We start from the raw sequence: 13,337 nt of genomic DNA on the forward strand, positions 1-13,337 counted from the left end.
CCTCCCGTTTGCGGAGTGATTTTGTGTTTGATAGTTGTAGAGCCTCCTGTTTAGGTGAGCCGTTTTTCTTTTGTCCCTTTTTCTGAGATTTGGTTTTCCTCCTTCGGGAGCGTTTTGATTTAATATTCTAGCCTTTTGGTTTTCCTCCTTGTGAGAGTTTTTGATTTCTAGCCTAGTCTTCTGTTTTCCTTGTTTCTAGTGTTATTGCCCCTTCCTGTTTATGTGTGTTTTCCCTCCCTTTTGGAAGTCTTATTCTTCCACGATATTCTAGCCAGGTTTCATAAGCATAGTAAGTGTTTCATAGCTTGTGCATTTGTCACTCTTTAAAGAAGGAGCTGAATTCAATAAAGTGTGTTTAAAGTTATATCCTCTGCATCTGAGTCCTCATTTTCGTCCAGGCCTGACACTTGCCCTTATGTGATGTCATCCTTTTACTTTTACTCCTACCTTTTTAGTTTATTATATTAAATTATTTGTTGTATTTATTTTATTTATACCATGTCTCAATTTTAGTTATTTTATTTATTGTTGTCATTATTTCTGTTCTTCAGTTATTGGTTTCTAAAGCTATAATAGCCATTTATTTCATTTGACCTTTGCAATTTTACACTGTTTTATGCCACTTCCTTCTGCTTTGTTCTGTTAAAGCACTTTGTAAAATGGGTTTTAAAAAAGTGCTATATAAATGAAGTTAATTATTATTATTGTTGTTATTATTGTTATATTAATCTCTGTTAATCTCTTGGTATATGTGTGTAATTTCAGGTTCTGCTTCCAGAGGGCTGGAAGGCCACACTGCCGCAGGTGCAGCAAGGCTGGGTTAGCCACGCGCTTTTCACCATTGATAACATGGGGAGAACGGTGCTGAAAACCGAGCTGCAGCTGTGGAACTTCCCTCCTGGCCCCAGACGGGTGTACTACCAGCCTCCTGCATCACCAGACGCATTCTTCCAGCGGCCCTTCTTCCTGTGGGTACCTTACAAAATGTGGCAGTGCAACATCAAGTGCCCGGTGTGTACCCACAGGATGACGGGGTGCAGCCTGTATAAGACCGTCCGCAAGGTGCTGGACTGCGACGGCTGGTACTATATGGGCACTGAATATCTGGAGTGCCGTCGCTGTGGAAAGAAGCTGGCCTCTTGGGGGGGCAGCATTCTCTCCCAGCTGGAGGAGGAGTACAGAAGGCAGTTTCCTGCTGTGCTCACCTACAGGTAAATCACAAACTGTACATGTTGCTCACACTGAAACAAACAAAAGAATTACACATGGGTTTTTATAATATTATATATATATTATATTATATTACATAAATATTATCCCATCTGTTCTGTAGGTTGTCTTGCGACAAGAAGGTGCTGGCTCAAATGAGGGCAAGGACGCTGGGCAACAGTGCCGCCCGCCTGCGCTCCTACCTGGTGGAGCAGCACACGGCGGCGTGGACTGATTGCTGCGTGCGCTTCATGGCCACCTACAAGCGCTTCATCATTCCAGGAGTGAGCGCGCCGCCTCCCCCAGCCCTCCCTCAGATAGACCCTGTCCCCACCCGGCAGTGGATCCTCTGTGCCTACGCCACTGACAGCTTCTCTCGCTTGGAGGAGATGAGGGCAAAGCTGACGTCTGTCTTCGGCTCCATCTTGAAGATGGACTCCACTAAAAAGACTGTTCAGATCATCTCCACATCATTTTGTGCAACATGTATTGTAATGCAAGACCATGTAATTACTATGTACACAGCTGTTATGGGCGGTGCTGTGACGCGCATTGTTGTAACCATTAGCAGTCCTTACAGCATATGTACTTTGCCATTCTGTAGATCACCAGGAAGCTGGCGGGCCACGGGGCGGGGACGGCCCAGTGGGTGACCAGCGTCGGCAACGAGTACGGGCAGGTGCTCATCTCGGTGCTCACTGCTGCGGAGGGCCACGGGCTGGAGGCGATGGCCAGCGGGCTGGTCAGGCGCTACAGGCAGGCCGGGCAGGAGCCGCCCACGGTCCTGTACGTGGACCGGGACTGCTGCTCCACCACGGGAGGCACACCTGCGGCCGCCGCACTCTTTCCTGGGTGGACGCGAGTCCCAGTCAGGCTGGACGTGTGGCACTTCATGCGGAGGCTGGCCGCGATGGTGACCACCGACAGCCACCCCCTCTACGGCCACTTCATGCGGCGCCTTTCGGCCGCCATCTTCACCTGGGACCCGGAGGACATGGCCCTGCTGAAGAGGGCGAAGGAGGCCGTGGGTCCTGCAGGGTCTCACTCAGGCAGATGGCTCGGCACTGCCGCCGTCGCACACGCGGGGCAGCCGACATCGAGCGCCTCATAGAGGAGGCCCTGCAGCACTTTGGGTCGGCCACGGACACCATGGGCATCCTCCTGCTTGACCGGCACAGGACGGAGGGGATCTGGAGCGTGCAGCGCCAGCACTTGGGGTGCATCCAGGACCCCGAAGGCGTGCAGCTGTACACCAGGATGGGCCAGGTGACGGTGGGAGGGGTCAGCCTGCCCGTGTACCGCTGCGCCCGTGGCACGACTTCCCTGGAGTCGTTCCACCTCCATTTAAACAGGTTCATCCCCGGTAAGTGTCCGAAACCTGAAAAACAAATGTAAATGTACACAGAGTGTCTGCAGGTTCGCGCTTAACTTTAACGTCCTCTTTCTAGGCACCAGCGCCAGTGCCTTGAACTTCCAGCTCTACCTGCTGGAAGGGCTGACGAGGTGGAACGAGGACCGCGGGCACGCCATCGTGGCGGGAGGGGGCGGGCAGCAGCAGCGGAGCTACAGCAGCCGCGACCTGGACACGGTCAACCAGCTGGCCGAGGCCCTGTACGGGATGCGGCTGTTTGACAGCTACACCCGGCCCAGGGAGTACACAGGTAACTGAGAAAGGGAGACGGACGCACAGGTGCAAACATTTATTCGTTATTATATTATCAATGTATCTCATATACGTTTTGTGCTCTGTGCCGCAACGCAGGGGAGTTGATCGGGATCAACTACCTGTTCGCCCAGACCGGACGAGTCCTGCAGGACGTGCCGGACGACCCCGAGGTCCTGGAGGAGGAGGAGCAGCCGGAGGCAGAGGGCGAGGAGGACGGGGAGGACGAGGGAAACTTTCAGGAATATCTTTATGACATGGATTTCCTGGAAGACCCCCCCACACCAGAGGCCGCCGCCGCCGCTCCCCAGCAGGCCGACCCCCTTCCGGAGGCCGAGCAGGTAAACGATCGTCTGACCTTTCGTCGTCAGCTCTGTGGCAGCCAGCCTCAAAGCGGCGTGATGACTGACTTTTTTCATTTGCCTTCTGTAGGAGTGCGAGGGCCCCGACGGCTCCCCGGGCTACGAGCACGTCCTCAACCTGGCAGAGTCTCTGGTCAAACTGCGGCTGGTCGGGCGCGTCCATCAGGCGAAGGAGGTGGAGATCCTGGCCCTGTGGGAGAAACTCCCTGAGAGTGACAGGGGCCCTGTGCAGTATTCACAGCGGTACAGGGACCAACTCTCTCAGGGGAGATTTAAAAAGGCCAAGTCTGGCACCACCCACGCTCCCACTGATGTGACAGTTGGCTTGGAGAGCATGAAGCGGTAAGTGACACGCAGCCGAGCCGATGCGATGAGGAATTGCTCAAATGGCTTGATGCTTACCTATAGCGAAATCACACTGAGTCAAGGGACTTAACTGACTCTGCTTCCCGCGTGACATTTTGTTTCCGCAGGTGTCTTCACAGTCAGGGCAGCGGCCCGGCGCAGAGGCCCGACGCCAGCAGACTGGTGGAGGCGATCTGCATCATTCTTTGCAGGGCCCATCCTCAGAACCGGACCGTGGGAGGTGGCCGGATCAGCCGCTGGTCCCTGGTTCTGCGGAGCTACATCACTATCAGGGACAGCGTGCTGAGCAACCCCGCCCTCCGGACGAAGCTGCAGCTGTTCGAGCTGAACCACCGGACACTCACGCAGTGGTGAGTAGCTGTCGTCTGGGAGATGTGCTAATCCAATCCAATATTATAGTCGCATTGTAGATGCCACACTGTCGTAAGGCTCAATAGGGAACGCGTTTGCCCAAAAGCGGCTTGATTTATATGAAAAATGTGATGACATGACACGCTTTAATAACCACAAACCTGTTTGGACCCTGCCTCTAGGTTCAACTGGAGGAAGGCGAAGCTGGAGGGTCACGTCCTCCAGACCGCTGTGCCGGACGCCAGCATCCCCGCAGTGGCACCGGAGCCCGTGCTGCCTGCCAGGGAGAGGCCACAGCTGCTTCCACAGATGACCGCTCCCCTCGTGGCACCAGGGCCGACACTCCCCGCGATGGAGAGGCCGCAGCACCTCCCCGGTGCATCTGTCCAGCCGGGCCCCTCACAAGCCCCCGACACCATTGCCCTTGCCGGTCCTGCCCCTCCCGGTGCATCTGCAGCCGCCACCACCACCACCACCACCACAACTGTCACCGTGGCTTCGGGGGACAATGCAGCCACTGCTGCAGCTGATGCTGCTTGCCACAGGTTGCCGAAGACCACTGCATGGAAGCGGCGAAGGCTGCATCAGCAGAGGCAGGATGCAGAGACCAGGGGTGAGGACTTTAAGACAAAAGCCCCCTTCTCCTGCATCTGCAGCCTCTGCAAGCAGCCAAAAACCAAACATTTCGGACACAGCCGCTTCCACAGTAAAAAGAGACAAACAATGTTTCACTTCTGCCAGGCAACAGCAGGCGGCAAAACTGTGGAGCAGTGGCTGGAGGAGAAGAGGCGAGAGGAGGGGGAGCAGTGATCAGACAGCTCCGGTCAGACACTGACAGTGACACTGACAGTGACAGTGACACTTGTATACCTCCTGGCCTCCTGTTTTATTTTGTTTGTAGTTGTGGTTTTCTTGGCCTGTTCAATTTAAACTGTTCAAAACAACTCATTAGGGTGTCTCCATATGATCTGTTTATAAAAATGTTATTTGTGAAACCCAGCACAGTTCAGACACAAGGCCACTCAAAGTGCTTTACAGGGGCATCAAATGATGGGGAAAAAAGAAAAGGATCTTCTTTTATTTTATACTTTGAAAGGATTCACCTGAAACAAGCTTGCCAGCCTCACAGGGCCTTTAAACTTAAAGTAGGAGACACCTTCATTTACACAACTATTCTCGTTTGTAATCTGCCTATTTCCAGGGCGGGTTAACTTTTACTCATATGCTAAACCACCTCAATGCACCTTTGATGCAGGTCGTGTGGGAGACAACTGGTCATTTGCACGTGTATGCCTGCTCTGGCATCTGCCTCACAGCAGGGTCTGTTGAGTTCTACTCATATGCTGATCACCTTAACGGGCCTCAGTGTCAAAACACTGGTTATTCCTATTCACATGCATATGTCTGACACCTTTTTCTTGTCTGCCAGGGATGTGTTTGTGGGACATTGCAAAAACAGACCCATCAGGCCACAGTCATTACCAAACATGCCTGTTGTGATTCCTGCAATGACACACTTGTGCCGTAGCTCCTCATTTCATGCACACACTTGTAAGCTAGCTCTTTCTGTTTTACATAACTTGTGCTGCATTTATTTCTGCAGCTCATATGTTAATAATAATGTGTGTATATTTTACCAATGGGGAGGACAGGGAGAAAGAAAACACACACTAGTAGCTAGACATTTTATTTTTCTAAATGATACTGATATTTGGTAACATTTTATCTTAAACAATTGCTGTTTTATTCCTCTTTTCTCTCAAAAATAGAGGCGGCGCAACCTCTTTGGGTCAGCCTCCCCTGATGAAAGGCGGAACTGAGGGGACAAGGTGATGGGCTTGGGGCAGGACATGCCTCTTCTGTGGACTACAAATATCAGAGGTGGCTTGGCATCACCTTCACTTTACTCTGCAAAGATGTCCACCACCAAGGATAGCAGGTAAACAGCTCTTGAATGGCACTCTTTTTATTTATTTATTTTTATTTTTTAGAAAAAAGCTGGCTCTTGGGTCAGAGTTTGGAACAAAAGGAATGAGGGACTCTCACATCACTAACTTTGTTAACTTTTTTTCCTGTAGATGCGAACCCAGAGAGAGTGTGACCGAGGAACCCAGAGAGGAACAAGGTGGGTGAATGTCATGTTTCATATCTGAGCAGGTCATTGTTTTTGTGGCTGCAGTATTTTCAAAGACATTCTGTGTACAGTGGGAATAATTGGTGGCTTTCTTATCAATTGCAGTCACCCTTGATGAGGCAGACTCGCCGGGGACGCCAGAGTCAGGGGCCTCGCAGCCAGAGGCTCCGCAGTGCAGCACCTGGTCTCCTCCCAGCCTGAGTGACTTCCAGGGGGCCGCCTCCGTACCGTCCACCTCTGTGGCAGCAGCGATCAAGAACTGCCCGCACTGTGGGAACGCCATGGACAACACCCACATGGTGTACAAGGGGCTCATCTATTGCGAGTCCCGGGAGGGGTCACTCCTGAACGGAGGCAAGACTCTCGAGGAATGGCTCCTGGCCAGAGGGGTGGCGAGGACGACCTCCTGGCGCCTTCACAAGCGATTTTGGGAGATGCGGCACGGGAAATTGTCATCAAAGACGGCCAGGTTCTGCCCAAAGTGCGGCAAAGTGCGGCGCACTCCAAAGCTAAGGCGCGCGAGGTGCGTAATGCCCGTTCCAAAGCTAAGAGAGCGAAGAAACCAAATTTCGGCGAGAGGCTCTGCCGAAAGTGCGGCGAGAGGCTCACAAGGGACAAGGGGCACTCCATTGCGCGCTGGGCCGGGGAGAGTTTCTGCTCCAAAAGCGACCCACAGGGACGCACCGTGGAGCAGTGGCTGACTGAGAAGAGGGGGGGGATAACGAAGGAGCGGCTGAAGGCGATTAAAGACCGTGCCGCAGCTGAGGCGAAACGGAAAAACGCACAGTTCTGGCTGAAGCTGCGAAAGGGGATGCGGGAGGCCAGGGCGCGTAATGCGCGTGCACGTGCCAGCTGCCCCCAAAATACACAGACCCCCAAATAAAGTGCCCCGCGAAGAAGTCCGCTGTGGTCCAAAACCCGCACTTGAAGGACTCTTACTTGTGTTGGTCATTGTGTGACGTGTGTTTTATTGTATTTATTGCTGTGTGACTTTAATAATAAACGTTTGATACTTACTCCTACTTTGTCAGTGGCTTATTCCTTTCGGATGTGTTTGAAAATGAGGTTTTATTTGATCGATCAAATCTGTTGGTCCGCTGCTACTGTCAGAGGAAGCACATGGCCTCGCCCCCTTGCCAGCCAGCGGGTCTCCCTGGGGGCTGCGGCGCGGCTCCGCCGCCAGAGGGGGCCACTCCAATTTTATTAGGCGTGTAACCGAGATTACACAAGTTCAGAGGAGGTCCGCTCTGGTTTATATGTGGGTCTGGACCCGGGCCCCTCCGAGTCATGGTGCCCTCTGACACGTGGCCCCTCCTCCTACAGGGGGCGGGGACAGGTAAAGGTGGAACATTTGAACAACTTAAACTTTGTCAAATGGTTCCGACTCAGTTCAGGACAGAAGACAACATTTTATTTCAGACATGTCAAATTCACTTGTCACCAGACTCCATTAGAAAAATCAGCAATTTAGTGAGTTGTTCAGTTGTTGGGAGGGATATTTTTGTCTCGTCACAAAGTTTTGGGTTCGAACACAGACTCACCTGTTTGGGCCGAGGTTCTGTGGGTCGAGCAGAGGGAGCAGCTTTCAAACTGATTCAAACACTCAGAACACAGTCAGAACACAGTCAGAACACAGTCAGAACCCGCTCCTCTCTCAGACAGTCTGGACTTATTTAACACCCTGATATGATTCTTCAGACTGAAGTTAAAGACAAAATACTGATGAAACCTTGATAAATAAAATAAATCTGTATTTTCTCATGCAGAGACGTAACTGAGAGATAAAAAGTCAGAATTCTGATTTTTTATCTCATAACTATAATTTGGACCTTTGATCTCATGATGATGACTTGAACCCAAACTTCTGACTTTCATCTCATCATTTACATTTTTATCTCTTCATTATTTATAATTCAGACATTTTATTTCATATTTCTGGATTTTTTATTTCATCATTTTGAATTTCTTTGATAATTTTGAGCTTCATTATTAAAAATAAAGAAGTTGATAGAAGTCATTGTAACAGTCAGTAACAATATTTCACGTTTCAAACGGACAAAATGACCTCTCTGTTCTCCAACAGCAAACAGCAACAGGTCATCATCAGATTCATACTGTTTTACTGTGTCTGTATGTGGCGGACCCTGCCACCTTTCTAGCTTGAAACAGTGTTCTGGGACCTTATTTTTCCTCCTGCAAGAGGCTGAGCTGAATTCACACGAAGGACATATGAATGCACTGAAAATAAACAAGTCTGTTCTGGTCCCGAAGCTTCTTCACTTTGTCTGAGACAAGTGAGACAAGTGAGACAAACAACTAAGATAAGTGAGACAACTGAGACAACTTGTCTCAGTTGTCTCACTTGTCTGAGACAAAATGAGGAACGCTTCACGAATTTGCGTGTCATCCTTGCGCAGGGGCCATGCTAATCTTCTCTGTATCGTTCCAATTTTAGTATATGTGCAACCGGAGTTACACAACAGTAAAGGGGGGGCAGCCTGGTTTATATATGGGTCTGGACCCGGGCCCCTCCGGGTCATGGTGCCCTCTGACAGCCTGTGTGGCAGCAAACTGCCTCTGACTGGCTTCATATGGACACAGAGCAGAACAGCCTTCACAGCTCAGGGAGGCTCCACTGTGTCTGCTTCACCTTCATGAACCCATAAGGACCCAATCTGACCCGGTTCTGAACTATTAGGACTTTTTTCTGCCTGCTGAGGATCGCAGTGCATGCTGGGAACTTTATGCAAAGAGCCTCTACGTCAGTGAGTCAGGATTGGTGCAGCGAGGCCAGATAACAACAGACTAACACACGGCCCCTCCCCCCACAGTCCTGCTGCTGCAGCAGTGATTTCAGCAAATGAACCATGTCTCACTTGTCTCACTTGTCTCACTTGTCTTAATATTAAATACAATCTTCCGGATGAAATGATGAGATTTACTCAAGTGTGGGTTTATGATCTGTTTTGTTGTTTTGTGTTGGAGAACAGAGTGATTTTAGAAGTTAATTCGCGTTTGTGGTCTGAAACGCTTTAATATCGTCATTTTCTCCAAGTGAGACAACTGAGACAACTGAGACTCACTTAAATCCACACTTGAGTCCAGTAAAGTTCAGATTAAACTGGTTTTATTGCAGTTTTCCACATAAAGAAGTTTAAAGTAAATGAACAATCAGTCAGTCTGATTTGACGCGGTGCAGCAGCGCCCTCTGCTGGTGTGGTGGTGAATTACACCAAATGAACCATGTCTCACTTGTCTCACTTGTCTTAATATTAAAAACAATCTTTCGGGTGAAATTATGAGATTTAAGCGAAGTTTCCAACCAGAAACATTACAGGATGTTTTCAGGACGTTAATTTAAATTTCAAATAGAGAAAATGACGAGATTACTCTGTTCTCATTTTCTCTATTTGAAATTTAAATTAATGTCCCGAAAACATCCCGTAATGTTTCTGGACTCATGTGGATTTAAAAGCTTTGTGTTTGTTTGTTTTGTGTCGGAGGAAAGAGCCTGTTGAAGAGCTGAACTCATGTTTCGGGTTGGAAACTTCACTTAAATCTCATAATTTCACCCGAAAGGTTGTATTTAATATTAAGATAAGTGAGATAAGTGAGACAAGTGAGACAAGGTTCATGTGCTGAATTCACTGCTGCACCAGCATCAGTCCAGATCTGTTGTTTGTGAGACTTTTTTTTTGAATGAAGCAGGAAGCAGGAAGCAAAGCGGCAGAGCGGAGACAACATGTGGACATGAACAGCTGTTTAATGTCCTGAACAAAGAACAGACCAGGCCGAGTTACACAGACATCTTCACTGTGTGACTCCTGGTTCACTGCTGGTTTGAACGAGACGTCCTCTTCTGGCAGGAATGTGGGGGGAGGGGCCGTGTGTCAGTCTGTTGTTATCTGGCCTCGCTGCACCAATCCTGACTCACTGACGTAGAGGCTCTTTGCATAAAGTTCCCAGCATGCACTGCGATCCTCAGCAGGCAGAAAAAAGTCCTAATAGTTCAGAACCGGGTCAGATTGGGTCCTTATGGGTTCTTGAAGGTGAAGCACACACAGTGGAGCCTCCCTGAGCTGTGAAGGCTGTTCTGCTCTGTGTCCATATGAAGCCAGTCAGAGGCAGTTTGCTGCCACACAGGATGTCAGAGGGCACCATGACCCGGAGGGGCCCGGGTCCAGACCCATATATAAACCAGGCTGCCCCCCCTTTACTGTCGTGTAACTCCGGTTGCACATATACTAAAATTGGAACGATACAGAGAAGATTAGCATGGCCCCTGCGCAAGGATGACACGCAAATTCGTGAAGCGTTCCTCATTTTGTCTGAGACAAGTGAGACAAGTGAGACAACTTGTCTCAGTTGTCTCACTTGTCTCACTTGTCTCACTTGTCTTAGTTGTTTGTCTCATTGTTTGTCTCATTTGTCTCACTTATTTCACTTGTCTCAGTTTTCTCACTTGTCTCACTTGTCTCACTTGTCTCAGACAAAGTGAAGAAGCTTCGGGACCAGAACAGACTTGTGTATTTTCAGTGCATTCATATGTCCTTCGTGTGAATTCAACTCAGCCTCTTACAGGAGGAAAAATAAGGTCCCAGAACACTGTTTCAAGCTAGAAAGGTGGCAGGGTCCGCCACATACAGACTCAGTAAAACAAGAGCTGAAGTCATGTATCCTAAGTAACCAGTCATGTCAGCATTAATCTTAAACCTAAATTATTTTTAACTTTGTCAAAGAATGAAGTATTTTAATAACTGTATGTTTCTATTTCATTCTGATATGAAATATGTTTTACACCTGTTAGTAATGAGTGTTAGTGATGTGTGAGCGGGCGTATATACGCATATCTGTATGGATGTTTGGTCTGTTATGTAAATTGACAATTTTTGTCCTTTCTCTTTTTGTTCTTACTCACCTGCCCAGGGACTACGGATGGAAAGTAGCTAGTAAGCTAAATCTGGTACAAAGCATCTTCTCTCATCTCGAGACTTATGTTATTTTGTACATTGTCCCTGATACAAATAAACTTATTAAATTAAATTAAAAATGTTTCTGGTCGGAAACTTCGCTTAAATCTCATAATTTTACCCGTAAGATTGTATTTAATATTAAGACAAGTGAGACAAGTGAGACAAGTGAGACAAGGTGAAATTCACCGCCGCGCCGGCAGAGGGCTGAGCAGAATGACTGACTGTCCACTTTAAACTTCTTTATGTGGAAAACTGCAATAAAACCGGGTTTAATCTGAACTTTTATAACTTTACTGGACTCAAGTGTGGATTTAAGTGAGTTTCACCTGTCTCACTTGTCTCACTTGTCTCAGTTTTCTCACTTGTCTCACTTGTCTCACTTGTCTCAGACAAAGTGAAGAAGCTTCGGGACCAGAACAGACTTGTTTATTTTCAGTGCATTCATATGTCCTTCGTGTGAATTCAGCTCAGCCTCTTGCAGGAGGAAAAATAAGGTCCCAGAACACTGTTTCAAGCTGGAAAGGTGGCAGGGTCCGCCACATACAGACAAAGTAAAACAAGAGCTGAAGTCATGTTTCTGGTCGGAAACTTCGCTTAAATCTCATCATTTTACCCGTAAGATTGTATTTAATATTAAGACAAGTGAGACAAGTGAGACAAGGTGTAATTCACCAGAGCGCCGGCAGAGGGCGCTGCTGCACCGCGTCAGAGCAGAATCACCCACTTTAAACGACTTTATGTGGAAAACTGTCAGAAAACCACTTTAAATCCCAACTTTTATAACTTTACTGGACTCAGGTGTGGATTTAAGTGAGTTTCACCTGTCTCACTTCTCTCACTTGTCTCACTTGTCTCACTTGTCTCAGTTTTCTCAGTTGTCTAACTTGTCTCAGACAAAGTGAAGAAGCTTCGGGACCAGAACAGACTTGTTTATTTTCAGTGCATTCATATGTCCTTGGTGTGAATTCAGCTCAGCCTCTTGCAGGAGGAAAAATAAGGTCCCAGAACACTGTTTCAAGCTAGAAAGGTGGCAGGGTCCGCCACATACAGACACAGTAAAACAGTATGAATCTGATTGTGTTCTGTGTTCTGACTGTGTTCTTACTGTGTTCTGAGTGTTTGAATCAGTTTGAAAGCTGCTCCCTCTGCTCGGCCCAAACAGGTGAGTCTTTGTTCGAACCCAAAACTTTGTGACGAGACAAAAATCTCCCCCCCGACAACTCAACAACTCAACAACTCACTAAATTGCTGATTTTTCTAATGGAGTCTGGTGACAAGTGAATTTGACATGTCTGAAATAAAATGTTGTCTTCTGTCCTGAACTGAGTCGGAACCATTTGACAAAGTTTAAGTTTTTCAAATGTTCCACCTTTACCTGTCCCCGCCCCCTGTAGGAGGAGGGGCCACGTGTCAGAGGGCACCATGACCCGGAGGGGCCCGGGTCCAGACCCACATATAAACCAGAGCGGACCTCTTCTGAACTTGTGTAATCTCGGTTACACGCCTAATAAAATTGGAACGATACAGAGAAGATTAGCATGGCCCCTGCGCAAGGATGACACGCAAATTCGTGAAGCGTTCCTCATTTTGTCTGAGATAAGTGAGACAACTTGTCTCAGTTATTTAACTTGTCTCAGTTGTCTCAGTCGTCTCACTTGTCTCAGTTATTTAACTTGTCCCACTTGTCTCACTTGTCTCAGACAAAGTGAAGAAGCTTCGGGACCAGAACAGACTTGTTTATTTTCAGTGCATTCATATGTCCTTCGTGTGAATTCAGCTCAGCCTCTTACAGGAGGAAAAATAAGGTCCCAGAACACTGTTTCAAGCTAGAAAGGTGGCAGGGTCCGCCACATACAGACACAGTAAAACAGTATGAATCTGATGACTTTTACTGTCATCAGTGTGTTCTGACTGTGTTCTGACTGTTCTGACTGTGTTCTGACTGTTTGAATCAGTTTGAAAGCTGCTCCCTCTGCTCGGCCCAAACAGGTGAGTCTTTGTTCGAACCCAAAACTTTGTGACGAGACAAAAATATCCCCCCCAACAACTCACTAACTCACTAAATTGCTTATTTTTCTAATGGAGTCTGGTGACAAGTGAATTTGACATGTCTGAAATAAAATGTTGTCTTCTGTCCTGAACTGAGTCGGAACATTTGACAAAGTTTAAGTTTTTCAAATGTTCCACCTTTACCTGTCCCCGCCCCCTGTAGGAGGAGGGGCCACGTGTCAGAGGGCACCATGACCCGGAGGGGCCCGGGTCCAGACCCACATATAAAC

At 48.3% G+C, this 13,337-nt stretch overlaps 1 protein-coding gene and 3 non-coding genes across 4 annotated transcripts; 3 read left to right on the forward strand and 1 right to left on the reverse strand.

The window, feature by feature from the left end:
* The first annotated feature begins 5,724 nt into the window (after positions 1-5,724).
* On the forward strand, positions 5,725-7,107 carry LOC141011241 (uncharacterized). The gene is made up of 3 exons (XM_073484509.1): positions 5,725-5,890; positions 6,030-6,076; positions 6,191-7,107. The coding sequence occupies exons 1-3, from the start codon at positions 5,784-5,786 to the stop codon at positions 6,784-6,786; spliced, it is 750 nt and encodes a 249-aa protein (XP_073340610.1). The 5' UTR covers positions 5,725-5,783; the 3' UTR covers positions 6,787-7,107.
* Positions 7,108-8,457: 1,350 nt separating this feature from the next.
* On the reverse strand, positions 8,458-8,563 carry LOC141011273 (U6 spliceosomal RNA). The gene has a single exon (XR_012180245.1). It is a non-coding gene; the product is annotated as a U6 spliceosomal RNA (small nuclear RNA).
* A 1,743-nt stretch (positions 8,564-10,306) lies between these two features.
* Positions 10,307-10,412, forward strand: LOC141011274 (U6 spliceosomal RNA). The gene has a single exon (XR_012180246.1). It is a non-coding gene; the product is annotated as a U6 spliceosomal RNA (small nuclear RNA).
* A 2,130-nt stretch (positions 10,413-12,542) lies between these two features.
* On the forward strand, positions 12,543-12,648 carry LOC141011275 (U6 spliceosomal RNA). Its single transcript, XR_012180247.1, has one exon. It is a non-coding gene; the product is annotated as a U6 spliceosomal RNA (small nuclear RNA).
* The last annotated feature ends 689 nt before the right edge of the window (positions 12,649-13,337 follow it).

The sequence above is a fragment of the Pagrus major genome, chromosome 16 (genome assembly GCF_040436345.1).
Source record: "Pagrus major chromosome 16, Pma_NU_1.0".
In the NCBI taxonomy this organism is placed as follows: domain Eukaryota; kingdom Metazoa; phylum Chordata; class Actinopteri; order Spariformes; family Sparidae; genus Pagrus; species Pagrus major.

Coding starts and splice junctions, on each gene's coding strand:
- LOC141011241 (XM_073484509.1), top strand. CDS start 5,784: ATGGGCTTGGGGCAGGACATGCCTCTTCTGTGGACTACAAATATCAGA. Junction 5,891..6,029: donor TCCACCACCAAGGATAGCAG/GTAAACAGCTCT, acceptor TTTTTCCTGTAG/ATGCGAACCCAGAGAGAGTG. Junction 6,077..6,190: donor GGAACCCAGAGAGGAACAAG/GTGGGTGAATGT, acceptor TATCAATTGCAG/TCACCCTTGATGAGGCAGAC.